Source organism: Barbatula barbatula (genome assembly GCF_947034865.1).
Source record: "Barbatula barbatula genome assembly, chromosome: 8".
NCBI lineage: Eukaryota > Metazoa > Chordata > Actinopteri > Cypriniformes > Nemacheilidae > Barbatula > Barbatula barbatula.
In genome coordinates, this window is record NC_136771.1 from 18259078 (window position 1) to 18278790 (window position 19713).

The 19713-nt window shown below is 37.5% G+C and overlaps 1 protein-coding gene across 3 annotated transcripts in view; it reads right to left on the reverse strand.

Annotated features, from left to right (window-relative positions):
• The window catches only part of zcchc7 (zinc finger, CCHC domain containing 7), a 55626-nt gene extending 38350 nt beyond the window's left edge, over window positions 1–17276 (reverse strand). The window contains exons 1-2 of one of the 3 annotated variants that reach the window (XM_079463006.1): window positions 16977–17276; window positions 15036–15703 (exon numbers count right to left, since the gene is read on the reverse strand). In XM_079463006.1, the coding sequence (XP_079319132.1) occupies window positions 15036–15690 (655 nt within the window). In that variant the 5' untranslated portion in view covers window positions 15691–15703; window positions 16977–17276. Of the gene's footprint in view, window positions 1–15035; window positions 15704–16619 lie in introns of all 3 variants that reach the window. The other 2 variants (XM_079463007.1, XM_079463008.1) reach the window with 2 other exon arrangements.
• Window positions 17277–19713: the final 2437 nt, after the last annotated feature.

The window sequence follows — 19713 nt, forward strand, 5'->3', positions numbered from 1 at the left end:
TCAAGACTTTACCAAAGGTTACATACTGATAGATCAGATGTCAAATACCCATATAAATTCTCATAGTTTTCAAAGCACTTTTTTGTTTTTAAAGCAACGTTTCCATGGACAGGTAATTAAATTGTCACATTCATAATCCAATTGTCACATCCATAACAGCCCAAATTCCTCATAAATGGGGACTTGAAAATATAATCACTATTTTATATTCTATAAAGAGCCCTCCCTACTTTATTTTTTTGGTAAATATTGCTTCTGGTTTGCACATTTGAATGAACAGAAATCCTACAAAAGTATGTTATCTCTCAGAAACTCTGCCTCTTTTTTCACATCCATATAACATGAATGTTTCCCTCTTCAAAAAATCTAAACACTTGTGCTTAGGCTGATATTTTTTTTATCTCTGGACTATATCATCAGTAATTTGGTCAAATATAAACATCAATTTTCAGAGAATGTATTTATTACCAAATATTTTAATGATCTATTTCAAGTTCTGACTGTAAATGTCCCAAATAAAGACAAGAATTGCCTGAATATTGCAAAACAGGAATTCAAACCTACATTGACCATCTCTATATGAGAAATCAAACAAGCTCATCTGCATTTTCTGATTTAAAAAACAAGCAGTGTGAATATATAACCCTGAAGTGCTCTTGCGCTATACCTACGAAAATCTCATTAGACTCGAAGTGATCTGCAAATTGAATTGAACGAATTTATATGAACAACAAGAGGTTTCTTTAATACACCTTAACGTATGCCTAATGCCCTCACTAATACCTCTCTATTTAAATGTAGTCACTTTTGGCAAAGACTTTATGGAAGAAAATCTATTAAATATCACTTCAAAGAGTAACACTGGTTTAGTCTCTAAAAGGATTACATTCCTCAACTCTCTCAGTTTGGTGCATAACAGAGAGAGGAAGTAGTGGGGAGGGGCTCTTTTTACACATATATATATATATATATATATATATATATATATATATATATATATATATATATATATATATATATATATTGGAAAGAGCGAAAAATAATGGGCCAAGAAAGAAAGATTCTTAGATTAGGCTTAATGTTAAATAAATATGGAGAGATTTGTGGAGGAAAGTCAGTCACGCTCAGTACCTCGTAAACACTCTCTATGTCTCCTTCTGCTGGTCCACTAAGCTGGTCAGCAGCAGCAACCCAATTACTATTGATCACGCACTTCAGGAAAACGAGAGAGAGGAAGGAGATAGGCAGATAGACAGCGGAATCCATTGAAAGTGAACCTCACTGCATTACTCACTATGAGTATGCTCTGAAGGGCACAGTAGACGCTGTAAAGAGTGCAGGTCATGAGGAACACTGTACAAAATGATGTGTTTTTGTTGGAATGGTACCTTGATAAAGTTATTTATAAGCTATATAATATTGCCTAATTGGGTTTTGCTTAAATCAAATGGACTAAATATGTTGTCATCTCAAAAGTACATTTGCAAATCTTAAAAAGATCTTGAGAGGAATCGCAATTCAGCATTACAAACTGTTTCTGACCAAAGTGACCATGTTGTCACATAACTGCCTATTGTGATGTGAATCCTTCACATACTTTAATTAATAAAGACCTTTAAATAAGGCCTCCATACTGCAGACCCATCAAAGGTGCAAAAATTACATTTGGAAAATGTTCAAAAAAGGAAAAAGAAAACTTGTCTGTAGAGGGCACTTGCCACAAGCCTAGTCTGAAGTGAAGGTTAGTCCATTCCACACGCTAAAAGTTAAAATGTCCTGAAATTTGGTGTGAGGATCAAGTTCCATGAATATAACACCATAAACAAACAAAATTAACTTTTTGGTTTATTTTTCAGACTGTAATTTAATAATCTCTGCATGTAAATCACAGTGCCATGCCTTCTGTCAAGAATGCGCATTGGCCTGTGTGTAAAGAGACTACATTCTCGTAAAGTTGGACCTCTGAATTAAACCTGTGCTTGTAGGTGTAAAAGCTGTAAAGAACTGATGTGACACGCAAAACTCTTTTTCATTCATAACGCAATAGCTTTGAAAAGCTGTGTCTGATCGAAAGTAAAGAGGAGCATATCTGCTCAAACTCCTTGATCACAGCATTTTAGTTTTTAATAATCTCTAGAGATCCGTCTGTGATACACAGGTGTTTTCTCTGACCTTCATGCACGTTTAAACTTCTTTTTATCAAATACATACTATCCCCATGTGGGCAAATCCAGCATTATGAACATGATTATCATCATTATGATGACATTCTTAGTCAAAACTTGAAATATTGATTCTGATAGACTGTATTTATTACCAATATATTGAATCTTCTGCATGTTTTTGAGACAACATACTTTGAAGGATTTTCTGTGAATTAAAATGTGCAAACCAGAATCAATAATACCCGACACATGGAGAAGGGATGGCTCTTCATAGAACATAAAATAGTTACTATATTTTAATCATATTATTATATAAAAAATGTTCATGTATCTATTTATAATGAATATGGAGCGTTATATGGATGTGACAATTCACTTACCTGACTGTGGAAATTATTCTTTAAAATCTTAAAAAGAGACTGCACATATTGACATCTGACCCATCAGTATGATGAAAACCTTTGGTAAAAATACATTTGATCTATATGTCGCGACTTTACATCACCAATTCCCCAAGTTAATGACTCCCACATATAGTCCCACATATTAAAGTTCAAATAACATCCAGGGCTGTGTGCAAGAACAGATTTGCCAATTTTCAACAAAGCTAAATACTGTTCAGGTAAGAAAAACCTGAACAATATCAGCGGCTGACCTCTGAAGCAAGTGAATTTTTTTACAGCTTACAAAAATCTTTTTCGATGAAGAAAAGTGAATTCCTGCAGGCACAGCTATTTAAACACTCTAGGAAGCATTTAGGCTCCATCTTAAATAACTACATAACCCAACCCTGCTTATGTGATAATGAAGGAGATATCTACAGTAGCAAAAACATTATTGGCTGTTAGCGGACAGATAAAACGCCAATGTGCCCTGCATACACAGCAATCGCAGTGACAGTAAATAGCAGAAGAGGTGGAATGATATGATGGAAATGGCTTCCCGACAGTCGGCCGGCTGACATATCAGCCTCATTCCACCAACGAGCCCAAAATCAACACAACCAGATTCTCAGCACCACTGACAGCTATCTGCGCTCATAGTTAAACCCACTGTATGCTTCAACCGTATTAGATAGCTGAAGAAACGCAAAGCTTTACATTTGTGTCGTTACGACTGGAAATTTAAGCTTTAAAATGGCTTTCATTACTTCTGCATGTTGGACGATTACTTGATGCATTTGGTATCGCAGTATAATGCTGGAATCTTCAGTAGAAGAAAGAAGGCTTCCAAAACCTCCACCTGAATGAATACCAATGAAAGTTTAAAATATAATGTGAATCAAGGCTGCTGTTGATTTAAGCTATACAAAACATTTCAATTGAGTTGTTCCATATTTTGTCACATGCTATTTAACCACAATACAGTAGATTTTTTACGGTGAAAAATCACTTGCAAGCGGAAGGAACTTATTCTCATGAGTATATCAGACCAAAAATCCAAAAAGCAGGAATGAAATGCTTCTCTGAATTGGTTTAGCCAATGTCTGGTTTACTGACATGACACGTCTGAGACTAGAAAACTGTGAAAGAGAATAAGGTCAAGATAAGTATCATCTACACCAATTTGTTTTTACAATAGCAACAATTTTATTTGGGTAAAATGGTGAGGAGTTCTAGTATTAAGTAGAGATTTCTGTTATCATTTATTCACCATTATATTGTTCGAATATTATCATGTTTTAGGTTGGACACTTTCTTTCTTGTTTATGCTGCATGCGTCTGTTAGTAGACAAGTAAAGCCAGCCAAGGTTTGACCTCACATCCTTGGTTTAACAGTTGGTGCAAATGAAAAAGTCCTGCTGCACATCAGACATACACATGCACATAAAAACACATGCACGCACATTTTAAAGCAGCTCCCTCAATATGCAAAAGAGGCCCTAATAATAGTAAGGTGGCGCTTTCTGGAAGGTCCCAGAGGGAGTTAAGAAACCTTAAGAGATTAGAAACACTGAGACACAGGCAGACTTGCATACAAAAATACACACAAACACCTCTAACCTCTCATGAGTAAGAGACAGACCAGTACAGAAGCAGACCCAACAGATTAGAAGAAAACTGAGGCACATATAAATACATTTTTGGAATGAATATGTTTTAATATATTCATATTGTACGAAACAGATTGGTCATGCGTTGAGAAAGAAGAAAACATAACACTGTTAGATTTTAGTTAGACTACAGAAGATTGTCTTTAAATAATGTCACTTTCTAAATATCTTTGAAATGGAGTTTATATAAAATTCTGCAAGCTTTAGGGCATTGCACAGATCATCATATTTGGTTTTCAGGTACTGCTATCTGTGTGCACTTGGTTCTATTGGTCAGCATGATTTATTTTCTGTTTTTGTCCATACAATGAAAACAACACAGACCTGAATTGTATTGTGGACAAGAAGAAATATTATTCTAAATATGATTAATTTAGTGATCCTATATGCATAGGAGAAGAAATATGCATACGGAATTGGAAAGCAATGAGTGTAAGTATAGTGTAAGCATGCGATCATTTTGGGTTTTTAAGATGCACGCCACAAGATTTTAAACAAAGATTTATTTTCCTGCTTCATTATGTACTACTCCAATGGATTACATTAATATCTTATAGTCTAATAGTCTATACCAAAAAAAGCTAAGTAATCATCATCTTGGCTCAGTGGTTAATAAATACCAACCAACCTAAATACCCCAACCAAAAAGACAAAGCGATTTAAAAGTTAAAGTTATGCTAAAAGACCCACCAAAATAAATGTATCAGGTCTCAATGGGGAACCTCCATCCTTTGTTGCTGAAGAAATAATTTGATTTTATATTAAATGACTGCTTAATTATAATGGATTTTATTGGTAATTGCAATTGCCTTTCTCCCTCCGTCAATGACGTTTTCTCCATGCGCTGAGACACACGTTATAAGGGGCAGTACCACAAAAAGATATTCAAGCCAGAATATGAAAGACTGAATGAAATGATAAATATCTATAATATTCGGTTTTGGATTACAGTTAAACAGGACTAAACATATTATTTTGATTGAATTTCACCATTCAAATTAATACAGCATTACCTTTACCTAAATTCAAAACTTTTGGTCAACATTAGTTTCAATTTATTGACATTGTATGAATAATTCAATACCAATGGAAGCACTTTCAAAGCCTTAATTCCCCCCTTTAAGACACACATAGCTATGGTGTATCATACTAGCATTTCATTAGCTGAAGGAAAAAAATACATAAACACATTCTTTTTTTGTCATCAGATGTAAATAATTCTGTGAAAAACAAATGAATTCGCGACAAAAGCTAGTGGGGGACTTTTTCCACTACAATTTGACAGAAAACAGCCCACACAAATATTCTATATTGAAGAAACGTTCACATCAAAACCAAATGAGCACCTGCGAAAACAACCGCAGATGTTGGACTTGAGGTTTTCCGGGACAACGTTGCATCTTTGTGCGGTAAAGATAATCACTGAGGAGCAGATAAAACATTCAGATTTAACCCTCTGGGACAATATTCTCAAAATATATTAATAAATATCTTGGGATAACTTCATTAGACCATCCTAATACCAGACCAACAGCTGGGAGAATAAATAGTTCAAATTTTTTAAGCAAAACAAAATCTAATTTTCAAACTTTTTGTTTTAAAGCAACAACTACTGAAAATATATTTTACAAATATACATAAAATATTGTAAGTATTGTGATATTGGGCATGTTTTGGTGCAGGCAGATCTCAAACAATGATAACCTCAAAATACTCATTCGATTTGTGAAACTCATAATATGCCCACATATGCACGACACTGCCATCTTGAAAAGCACAGACCAGCCACTCTGCACCAATGGCAGAAAGTGGACAATGGAGCAGGCTGAGTTCCTCTGCCCTGCCTTCTCTAATCAAACCCGGTGTGTGACCATTTAGTATGAAATTGGGATGGGAGCTTGCCAGCAAACCCCTTCTCAAAAATACACCCCGCACCCCATAACATGATTAAGGATACCTGCTGTCCCATGCAGAGCCCACCCAAAACGGCAGACGTACAACCAGGAACACACGCAGACCTTTCAAACAGGATTACGCCGTCCACAGACGTAGCGTAGATCACTGGCCATTCGTGAAAACAGAGCTGATGGAAACGCTTCTTTTTTTGAGAGAAACCGGTGAAAATTCACAATCTTTTGGAAAAGTCTGATGAGATTCTTTTGATTTAAGGCAAACGTTCAATATTAGTCAATATATTTTTTGACACTGGGTGTGATCAACAGAAGTGTGCTGTAAAAAATGGCATAGAAAAATAAATATTATGCATTCAATTAAAAATAATAATGAATGACTTAAAAACAGCTTACATTGATGATGATGAATTACCAGTATAAGGATACTTGCCATTTGTGCAATAAATGGGAATTGGCAGAGAACTAACTTGATGATATTATAATATCTGGTTCACGCCAGGATATTATTGGATGTCTGTAGCATATTGTTTCATTAGCATATAATATTTCTATATTTTACACATTTCAGTTTGGTGATATGTGTAATTATATTCCCGAGCTTGGATTCTGGTTGAATAAAAATAATTGAATATGTGTTGTTGACACAATATTTCAGGGATTTTTTTCTCACGTGTAACTATCAACAATCGCACCATTAATCAATATGTTAATGGTATCGTAAGGCAAAAAATATATACAAATTTACAAAATTGTCATAATAAAGTACATAAATAAAACCTTTTTTTTAAATCACAAACGATATATAAAGGTCACAACGCCGCCTCACACCGTGATTCTGTAGCAAATCTGCGGTTGTGTTTGTGTGAGGACGTGGCGTCTGTTCAAACACGCCGTGTGGAGAAATAGCTGAGGTGTTTCAGATGATGTGGCACTGCTGTGCCCAGATAAGAGTTGATGCCTATCCCTGCCACACACACATACACACAAACACACACTCTCAAACTTACACCCCGAAAACCCTCCAATCTCACACACACAGACCTAGAGACACGTATCACCTCACACAGCTGCCACGCCTCACCCCAGCGACCCAAACACACATCTGTTAGAATGGCGTGGTTATGTGCGGCCTTCGCAAATCCTGCAGATAACACATTTACTTTATCCGGCATTCAGCGGGATGAGTCGCACAGCGCGCCCGCTCTCGTTTTCGTGGCCTATCCGGCAACACCTTGAGTTAGAACATCGTGACCCATACACAATGATGTATTTCAACTGTTCAAAACAACCACTTTCATTTACTTACATGTCGCAGAAGTGTCGCCTCACTTTCCTGCTTTTCCCAATACAAGGACTTGTTTCTTAAAAACTAAATCAGGTGGAATATACAGAATTCACAGAAATAGACACTGCAAAGGTGCATACGCATACTCACAAAACATAAACTATTAGAAAAGCATTTGTCTATTACAAACTGATGAGCTTTGTTTAGAAAGGAGACAAACTACAATCCAATATTAATTATTTTTCTGCCTTTTATTATATGAATATCATGTGTAAAGAAAGCATTATTAAAAGGATAGTTTACCCAAAACTGAAAATTCTGTCATTATTTCTTCACCCTTGTGATTTCAAACCTGCATGACTTACTTTCTTTTGTGAAACACAAAAGATATTTGGTAACCATTCACTTCAATTGTATGGACACAGAACCAAGTGAATGAGTGCCATTTAATAACATTACTCAAAATATCTTTTGTGTTCTGCGGAAGACAGAAAGTCATACAGGTTTGAAATGACAAGAGTGGGTGGGTGAGCTATGACTTTAAAAATAAAAAAGTCCACAATCAAAATGGCTGTTCTAACATTCAGAAAATGTATTACATACTCAAAGGAAAAAGGCAGAAGGAACCAAAAAGAATAAGGTTAAAGCTGTGGCTGTTAAACAAAACATACAATTAAAGTGTGAGGGAGAGCCAAAAAAAGATTGACAGCTGTCATTTATATTTATGGAAGTCTGGGGGATGCCTCATTAAAGAGTGGGGATATACAAATAGAGTAGAAGATTGAGTGAGGGAGAGCGAGAGAGTTAAAAAAAAGAGCGAGGGAGAGAGAATGGCAGTAAAATAAAACTACATAGCCTAACACCAATAGGATATAAAGGGTGTCAAGGCCGTGTTCACTATAGCAAAGATGGCAGTCCAGTCATCATAGACACCACAGACCAGAAACACATCTAAAACCAGAACGGTCCAAATCACAACTATAAACAACTACAAAAAAGGGAAAACAAAAAGAAAATTCAGTTTGCTTACCTTTCTCTATGCCTTGCAGTGTATAAAACACTCATTCATACAGCCTAAACTTATGCCCATCTCTAACCAGTGCTATAGTCCAGACTAATGACAAAGTTTAGTGTTCACAGGGCGAAAACCCAGACGGAACCAAAAAGGGGAGGGGAGAAACACTGAAAAAAGATAAAAAGGGGGAAAAGGGAAATTAAAAAGGGACAAAGGAGGAAGAAAAAAGAAAGTGTGACCACTGAGGAAGGCTCAACAACTAATTCAAGTTCACAGACCGCCCCCCCCCCGTCCCGTGGTTTCCCCCTTCGTTTGGAGGCTCTCATTTTTCTTGTCTGTTCCGTTTGAGTGGGGTCCAAGGGGCCCCTTCATCCCAAAATCAGATAGATTCAGAGACACAACCTGTGTGTGTGGTGTGTAGCGTGTGTGTGGGACAGGACAAACAGTGAGGGATCTAGGGGATGTTTTTCTCTTGTCCTGTCCATCTTTCAGATCACCATCGATGGATATGCGACACAGTCTGCCACTCGGTTTGTGTGTGTATCTGATACCATATAGTAACAGTAACACCCATCGACTGAGGTGAATTGGATTTGAGGGTGTGCATGTTGTGAGCTGAATGTAAGTTGTTCGGCGGACACACATCACACAGTTACGAGACTTAGCAACTGGAGAGAATTGGATTTGGGAGAGTATAGTATGTGCGCTTAAATGAAATTAGTCACTGCTGTCTAAAGCTTTTGGCCGGTGCATCACAAACACAATCACACATGACACAAATTCCCTCATACACCCTATAAAGAGCGCATACTAAAGTCACAGGTATGTCTGGGACTTGTGGCCATTTTAACAGATATTTGTTTAACCTATCGAACACAATATAGTGTTTTAGTGGAAATAAGTCAAACATCTGAAAGATTTTTATGGAAAAAAAGGCAAATTAACCCTATGCATTGTTTTTCCATAATTTTAAACACATTTTGCTATTTTTTATGGCTGGGTTTTTATATATTATTGTGGTTGACATTATATGCATATATAGAAATGAAAAAGACAAAAGAAACACTTGTTTGACACAATATTCAATTAAAATGTTTGTTGATATTTTGGGTAGGTATGGAACGGTTTTTTGTCATGGTCGATAAATGGATTTTTTTCATTATCGGCGTCAGCAATTGTCATATTTTTTCTCTTAGGTTGCTAATATAAAGTGATATTGTTCTATATATTTTTATTATGTTCCTATATATTTTATTTACATTTACATGCTTTTATCTGTTTGAGATTAACAATGTTTCATGGTTTCAGGTCGGTTTTAATGCATTTAAAGCTACGTGCTACTAATAAGCCGCATAATACACAATAGTTTTAACCATTTTCAGTGTGTCTGCACTTTTATTTGCCACAGTGCTTTTGAAATATCGTATCGCCATTAAAAACCTTTTTGTAATTTCTGTCGACCACCAATTTACAGAGAGAACAACACTTTTTGATTAAAGGACAAGTAAGGACGGCCAATGCCTAAAATATCAAAATAGCCAAATATTGAAACAACCCGGCTGATATATTAATCACTATCTATATGTCTATCACTACACAAAAATCCATTTGTGTCAACAAAAAATTGTGGTCATGGCTGTCGCTTGAATTTGCATGAGACAAAATGATTAAAGTGGGATGTACTCCATTTGTTTAGCAGCTAAGACAAGTTTGGCAGGTCAGCACCCTTTGCTGCCCCATCGACTACACTTAAAAAACTAAAATGCTACAGACCAGTCAGTGACCACCACCACTCTAAAAAATGTTTTTAAAAATTCTTCAACCAAGCCTTGGGGCAACATGGGACAACCCCACCCCTTGGGTTATACATGAACCTATGATGGTGTTATAACCAAAAAGGATGGATTCTTTTCACTCTTGGTTGGTCAAAAATATACATCTGTGTTCATTTAACCCGTCAATTGGGTTCATCCCTTTTGACCCAACGCCAGTATTTTTGAGGAGGAGAAAAATAACAATACAAATTCTAATGTATAATATACAATATAATATGGCCTCAACCCTCATTACCCACAATTCAACCTTATGACCTCCCATATGAACCATCCTTTTGTCCCCTCTCTATCACAGTTAACCCGGCAGAGGAAATCTCTCTCATTTAGACACATAAACACACACACACAGGGCAAGCTCTCCAGCCACTTCCTCAAAGCTCCCCTCCCTTATATGACCCACATGTTCTGGAGTGCAGGGTCAAGCCCCAGAGATCAGAGACACAGAGGAGAAAAAGAGAGACAGAGAGCTGGCCCTTTCCTCCCGGTGATCCCCTCCCTCTCTCACTCTCATCCTCCACTGAATCTCTCTCTCTCTGGGTAACAAAAGCAGGCCAGGGCAGTAGAAGGCCCCCTCTGCACATGAGTGTGAGAAGCATGATCGACAGAGCAGAAATACCAGCCCACAGACTCCTTCACAGTCACCATTCAAATGAGCCAAAGAGAGAGATGGATAGATGGATGAAGGGAAAAAGATATGAAAAAAGAAACAATGAAATGGTTTGTATTTGTAGGAAAGAACTCGAAAAACGAAAAAGAGAAGAAGAAAGAGCAGAAAACGAATAAAGGCAACAGGAAGGAATCTCTGAATGGAAATGAGGACAAGGCATTCAGAAAGATCGGGGGGGGGAGAAAAGGGAGGTTTGCTGCTTTTGCTGAGCTTTGCAGGTTAGCCTAATGTGTAGATCTAGAGAGATTTGCAAATACATTTTTATTCATCTATGATTAAAGTCTCCCACAACCTCGCTTCCTCTCTGACAGGAGGTTTGTTATGTTTTGTTTGTTTTTTCCGTCTACATACACAGAAATATTCCCTCATCGCTTTTCCGGCGCGTTCTCACGCGCATTCAAATGAAGTTTACACGTGTAAAGGCTCATGCATGCGCCCGCACACACACCTGCTGGATCAGTCTGTTAAACACACAAACATCCTCTCACAGTAACTTTACAGCTAAAGTGTCTGGATAAGAGATTCACAGATTCAGTGATTAGGTGTACACACAGCCTATAAAGCAGAGCGCTCTGGGAATAAATACAAATGTGTGTTTATATTCACAAACATGCAACATGGGTAGAAAGAAAAAACATACAAAGGAAAACCAACATAATATAAATGACATCAAAACTACATTCAGAGTTTAGATTAAGGATTTTAGGAAAATAATCTATATACAAAGTATTTGCTATTTTTGTCAATTCTATAATATTTGCACTGTTCCAAACCTGTGAGTAAATGATGATAGAATTTTTGGGTGAACTATCCCTTTAACGCAGGGATCTCCAACCCTGCTCGCAGTGAGCAACCGTCCTGCAAACTGCTTCTCAATCCCTGTTTCAACACACCTGTCTGTGTCCCAATTCGGGGGCTGCGTCCTTTGAAGGCTGCGTTTTAAGACTGATATCGTCTTTGATATCGTCACAGCAGCGCGTCTGAAGGCTGGTAAGGCTGTCCCGATTCAAAGGTCGCTTCAAATGCAGTCCGAACATGCAACCTTATTTCCACGGGTTTTTAAGGACAGAACGAATGTATCCTTCACAGATTTGGCTATCCCGAAATTCATTACGTGCCTGTACCGGCCTGAAATGTTTACAAATTCATTCGAAACTGGCAGTTAAATAAAACTATGTAATTCACAGAAACGTTCCATTTCAACGTTATAATATTATTTATTACACGGCTCATTTGAATGCTTGATTCTGATCATTTTCAAATAACAACAGCTCAAAACTAATAACACCCAGAAACCTGGATGCTGCAAATCATTTTGAGAGGGGCAGTTTAATATGTCACAAAAATGTATTATAAATATGTCTTTTAATAATATTATAATATTATATTTACAAATGATTAAACTAATTTGCGAGTTTGAACGCTGTTTCTTACTTTAAAACCGAAACTAACCGGCTTTTCCGCGCGGAAGGACTGCATTCGGTAAAAATGAAATAACAAAGTATTTCAATTTCATTTTTTATGTTCAGTTTTTTTCTCATGTGGCAAGTAGCCATGTAATAAGCAGGGTAATGTACAAGCAGCTGGCTGTTATTGCAAAATAAGACCCTTTAGTGTATTTCAAAACCTGATCACACTGTCTGGGCTTATTTCTGCAATAACAACCGGCTGCCTGTACATTATCACTTACATATGATGTTAATAATTAACATCACTGGTGCATTGTTGTGTTTTAAATTTCTGAGGTTGGTTAATTTAATATACTGTTGCGCTGTTTTTATCTACATTAACCCGTCATATTCTCAAAAATAAAATATCCTTTTTCTTGCTCCGTATTTGTTTAAAAAAGTCAGAAACGGCTCTGCTGTGTCCTGCTGCTGTCACCAGGCAACAGGAGCACCATGTGACGCAATTTGGAAATCCTCCATGAGGCTAGGCATCTCATTTCAGTATCGCTTCTTGGACTTTTGAGGCTGCTTGCTTTGAAGACCAAGTCCTTGTTTTTTTAGTCCAAATTGGGACACAGCTCTTGATTAAATGATCCAGGTGTGTTTGATTGGCGTTGGAGTTGAAATCGTCATGACGTAAGCTCACCAAGAGCAGGTTTGGAGAGCCCTGCTTAATATTTATTCAGCAAGGTGTAGATTTATCGCACCACCATGACCAGAGACAAAGCCAACATAGCGGTATTCATCCTTGTGTTAAACTCTTCTTAGTGTTCACCTGGCATAGTGTTCACAAAATGACATCGCCAACAACAGTGTTTTTACTCATGTTCACCAACAGTTTCTCACTTCCAAACTGATCACATTTTGACGTTTGGCCAGCGTTGCTCTGTGTGGGTAATCCATTGCTTTCCATGAGAAACCATCGGCGTCAAGACGCAAGGTTTTTTTTGTACTTTTATACTGTTTTTGGGTCAGTTTTAGGGCTGCACGATTAATCGTGATTTTCACTAAATATTGCATAAATCAACCTGTCGATTGTGACTATGATATTGCAATGATTCTGTTTATGCGCAGCTTGTTTGTGAAGCACGGCTCTTTGATCAGTATGTTAGTGTTGCCCCACCTGAAATCACTATGAGTTTCAGGCACTTGTGCATTTGAAAAAGCAATACTCGTCAAACATCATGATTATAAATATACTTTATAATCATGATAATACCTGGGAATGTTTAAAAAACAGTGATAGAAAGATCCCAATAAGCATTTCCTAGAACTACTTGTGGTGTTGTACTTCTACTGTGGCACTCATTTGGAGTTTGTGCGTGAGAGCGCCCTCTGGCTTTCCGACGCAGCAACACTTTAACTGTACTTCACTGAAGAACTGCGCAAAAACAATTGTAGTTAATCACCAAATCGTGTGCAGTTGATTAACAATGTTTCGTGCAGCCCGTCAATTTGTGCGATAAACACCTGTGACTGTACTTTTAGGTTTAGGTTGGGGCGGGAAAGGTGCTAATTTTCGCGTGCATGCAGACCATTTTGACAACATTCTCGTCTGAATGTAAAACTTTTTAAAAATGCAAACAAAAAACTTAATTTTTTTTTACTCTTATTGCTGTTGAGTAAACAAGTGTGAATGGGCCTTTTATGGTGTTTTGGGGGATTGTAGTGCCTACATTTCACTGCTTAGAAAAGGTGTGGGGATTTTACAAAACAAAAAAAACAGTTCCCCCCCCAAAACAATTCTGTCATCAATTACTAACCCTCAAGTTGTTTTAAATCTGTATAGATGTCTTAGTTCTAAGGAACACAGATGACATGTGCTTGTAAATAGTATTTTGTACTCACAAGTTGTGGTTTGGTCATGAACGTGCTGCTTCTGCTTCTCACTGAACATAGAAGACGACGAGATAGACATTTTTTCTCTCACTGAAAGCGAATTTTTCTCCGAAGGACGCAAGTCGCTTTTATGAAGGAAGAAACTCAGTAAACACTGCACCACTGCGTGCCTTTGTGTGTATGCGTGCACGTGATGCGGGGTCTGTGACAGATGCATCTGCACCGCAAGTCTCTGCTGACCGTTTTCCAAAACGGACCAGGCATTTGTAAGTAAACTTACAATTGGACACACATGACCCTTCGCTGCTGTGTTCAGAACAGGGGAAGTAGCCTACGATCACGCTCTAATGAGCGGAAATGACAAAACGGGAGATACAAATTGCCCTTAGATTGTAATCCAATATTGTAATCAAAATGACGGACAGCCTTCAGATTTTTCCGTCACTGGAAAAAAATCTGTCAATGGCAGAGAATTTTTGGTTTTAGCGACCTCTAAAACAGTTTTGAGTGTAATTTTGAAATTTTTCCTAATACGGTAGTCAACGTGGCCAAAAACTGCGTGGTTACAAGCATTCTTATATAAAATATTTTTCTCTGTGTTCATCAGAACAAAGACAATTTTGGATTTGGAACAAGGGTGAGTAAATGATAACAGAAATCAAAATTTTTGGGTGAGCTTTCCCTTTAAGAGGCATCTACCTCAGTCACTGTTCACTTTCATTATATGGCCAACAACATCTTCAACAATGTTCAAACTTTGTCCTTTCGCTTTTCTCCTCATGTACAAAAAATACACAACTAAACTACAATCTTACCTCGTTTCTCACAGTTATCCGGCAAGGAACAGTTCAGCTGGATGTTCTGATCTCCATCATGCTTCTCCGGGCCCAGAAGCATCCAGTTCTCCAACCCATCCGAGTCGGAATCTGAACCCAGATCCTCAACATAAGGGGGTACAGAGTCTGAATCAGAGTTCTCTTCAGACTCTGACTCCAATACCACAATATCACCTAGATAGATGCTTCTTGTTTGACTACGCGATGGAACGAGCGAATGGGTGTTAAGAGGTATCCCCCTCCTGTGCGCTATTGATGTTTGACGTGTCCCACTCCTGTGCGCTATTGATGTTTGACGTGTCCCACTCCTGTGCGCTATTGATGTTTGCGCTTTTTTTGTGCACACACTGTCATCTTCCTCTGTGTTATCTGATAACGTGATAGAATCTGGACCCGAGTCTATCACGATGACATCTACAGGTGCAGCAGGAGGCGGCGAGGATTTCTGCTGAGGTGGAGCCTGTGGTACTGATGACTCTTCCTCTCTCACTTCCTCATGGGCATCCTGGTTCTCAGCTCCGTAATGCAGCTGGGAATAAAGTCGGAACTGCAGCTCGCTGTCAGCATCAGACAGACTTGAGTCTGCTTCATCCTGGTACAGCTCATCCTCATCATCCTCACACTCCTGGAACATCTCAAGGAGAGCCCTAAGGTGACAGCAGACATGGACTTCATCACTGCTTCGAGAAAAAATTCATTCAAAAGCCAATGACAGACATTATATATTAAGGGGTGAATTCCCATCTTTCAACTATTTTTGTACGTTTAAAGTAGAGCTGTTCTACGTTTAATCGTATACGTAATAAAAGTCTGTGTTTACATAATATATGCATGCTTACTGTGCATATTCATTTTGTTTTTATATATTTTTGGAGTATGTCTATTAAATATGTAAAATACATTTGCATTTCTGGTAGGGCAAAGGTCTTCTTAAAAAGATAAACTCTGATCTGCTGTGCTACTCTCTTATCCATGGACGTCTTATTTTATATGCTTTCTAGTAAATGAAACAAAACACTCTTAGAAAGACCTACTGCATAACATATTCGCAATCTACTTCTCTGTGTTGCTGTGATAATCAGCATCTCTTATAGACTTGTCAGCTGTCCCAGCTTATTGCACAGACATGTCATTGTGTCCTGACCTTCACCGGTACATGATGCAACCCCATGCTGACCCATCAACTTTACAGTCAAAATAATTATCTTAGCAAGGAGTAAGGAAAATTATATTTCAGAATGTGTCAAAGGGAGGGCTGGGACAGTAAGGGTCAGCTGTCCATTTAGGAAACCACGACTTTGTGGCTTTGTTAACATCGCCTGTGGTCAGCTCACAACCTAGTGTAACGTTATGTAAAGATTATAGTAAGGCTACGTCAGTTTTGTGGGAGTTGGGTCTGTTTTAACCGCATTCTACCCGTTTTAACAGACAACGCTAGGATTTAATGGCAAACTTTGTTTAATTTCTGACGTCCTTGAAACCAGCAAGAGAGTCTGTACGGATGTTTATTTAAGTTCAGATCAAACAAAACAGTTACATAACCATATTATAAACATAACAAACCTTCACACATCAGCACCACAACACAAGTGGTTGACACTTAGCATGCAGACTCACTTTAATGACGTCATTTGTTTATAACAGTACTTGCTATAATAAAGGAATTACTTAAGTAATTAAACTACTCGCCGTCTAAAAGACTAGAAGCATCGAAGATCCTAATTTGTCTGGGAGAACGTGTGTTAGCCTCAGTGCTATCAAGTCCATGACCCACGTGTTTACGCACACACAGAAGCCGGCGTAATACTTTAGTAATTAACAGTCACGGCTGTGTTTAATATACAAAAATGTCAGCGTTACTAAGCTCGACCTCACCACAGGAGACAAACTGACTCGTTTGAGAGTGAATAAAATGCAGACCTGTTTATAAGTTTCCGATCTTCGAAATGCCACACAGGGACACTCGCTTCCGGGCTCCGCAGGAAAACAATATGGTTGGCCGACCAATGTCGATTCCTGGGAAACTAGAGAACATTTACTGCACGCACTGAGTGTTGGCCACTCTTGGGTTTGTTTTAACAAAAACATGAAAATTATTAGCGTCGTTGAGTTAGGACATTTTGGTTAAGGAGAGAACTGTTCTGACCGTAAGATTCTACATGAATGAGGTCTGCACGCATATTGGACGTCAGAAAGACTGGCACAAATGTGCTTAGACCTGAAAATGAAATCGTGTTTAAAGATATTCACGTGATATCATTGCCGGGATGATGCGTATTTAGTTATTTCAGGACACATAATAAATTAGTAATGATTTTAATAGCAAATAATATTGTGGAAGAATAACCTCTCCTAAAAACATTTTTTTAAACTTTGATTTGCGTGTTTAGTTTTTCCAAACCTTTCTGACATGTACATATTTTGACCTTTTCTTTGATATGAACGTACGATCTTTATACCTGTAAAACCAATAAAATGACAAAGGTTATTCCATCACTTGACAATCTGGCCTCTGAGGTCCACATTTACATATCTTAACCAGTAACATATCTTACATACCCAAACATGTCTAAATAAATGGCATGTACCAATTTCTTTCTTCATTCTTTAAACTATACTTTTGCCATCTGTAGGGCCTGTGGCATGATTGAAGCATGCTGCCTGATGTAGGAATCTCAGTCTGAATGCCATCTGATTCTGAAGACGTCTCCATGCGTGTCAATGGCAGAAAAGGCCATCAAAGCAGTGGATTGTTTTCTTTCAAAAGGTTACATTTCCTAAATGAAGCCAAAAGCCTACCACATATACCATGTCTTTGGAAAAAAGCTTTAGAAATCGTGATTGAAGCTGAAGAATGGAATGCCTGGCTGCTCTACAGAAATTGCCACATGATAAGACTGATTTTGGAGATATTTGTTGATCGTTATTAATGTTATTGTTTTTAAAGGAAAAGGGAAGCACCCGCTCGTCGGTTAATCTGCACAAATTCAAACCAGTCGGGTGTTGAAGATGGAGTCACAAGCGAGGATCCAGACCTTCCCATTCCAATATCTGATTCTGCATGGCTTTTCTGCATGAGAAAGATTTTCATTTGGGAAATGAATCCAAATGGCCACCTTCGTCTACCCCTGCATTTATAGTGCTGATGTCTCCACAGCCTGCACCTCCAGTGTGTTATTCATGTGTAACATTGACCCATACTGCGCTGTGATCAATATTTGAGCATACCATTATCATGGCATTGAAAGTTATAAGTCTATTTGGGTGCTGTATACAAACATAATAGCTTTATTGCTCTGTAAATGTCCAGCCATAGAGCTGAGACAGCTCAACGTGTTTTCAGGAGTAGAGAAAAACAAGGTATATCAGACAAACACTTGCACACACAATACACCCATATACTATATGATGGTTTTATATTAATAATAATAAATAAGTTGGTCTATTTGGTCTTTTCTCATGTTTAGACACAATTCAAATGTAGAGTAGCAATTTAATAACTATGCACATAATTTGCCTGTTTTGTCTGCCAGATTTTGTGTCACAGGTCCACACAGAACATCAAGGCACAGTTGGACCCCAGCATGTCACTACACATGTCACAGGATCTGGAACAAAACATTCACTGAAGAAACCCATGTCCTCTTTGTGTGGTCTGGTGTTGTGCCAAATGTGAAACTCTGTATTTTCTAAGAAGGTTTTCTCTTCTTTAGGAAACACTTTTACGGTTCTCAGGGTTAATATTAATAACACAATGATTATTTGTTAAAAATCTGATTTGATTTCAATATTGGTACAAATGGCTTATTAAAGAAATTATATATAAAATACAGGCTACCCCATAAGTGTCTTTGAATTTTAAACGTACAGCGCTAATGCACCTGACTAGAATGCCAAATATGTTATATTTTAATCATGTTTAAATGTTGAATACATCCACAAATGAGCTCTCTTGTGCACATTTTTTAATTTGATTTTAGATGTACCGAATATTTCAAATACTTCCTGCCTACATAAAATATGTCTTTATACTGTATGTACACTTGGACATATTATCATGATGCCTGCCGCCAAATTATCATACACTTATTTTTATACTGTGAAACCGTAATATCTAAATTAAACTATCTATACTTATGATTAAACTTATTTTAGTTGTATACTACTTAAGTTTTAGAAGCTATATTAATATTCACTACGATGTTTTAGCGGAAGTAGTTTGACTAAACTTAAACTTCGGAAGTTAAACAAAGTAGTTCAAAGTCAGAAAAGACATGGTGTGAATAGAATTGCTGTTAAAAAATCAGCTTTTAAGAAAACGTTTCATTGCTATGTTTGTTTCACTGAAGCTTGCGTTTAAATATTATGGGGAAAAATAAACATTCGTTCGTTGGACTGGGCTATACTCCTAACATAATTCAAAGACTAAATTAGTTGAATAATAAAATAAATAATATTGATTTTCTTTGTTTGTTTGTTTACTTTTGGTTTTAATTGTCCGCTTTCACTCTCACGTCTCGGTCAAAAGCGATTATATCCGCTTGCATCAGGGCAACAGACAAAATTCCCCCTTACACTCTCAGAGCTTTAATTACTTTATTAATTCAATTAAGAACTGAGACCGAAACACCTCATTTTGTAACCGTATCACGTTAAG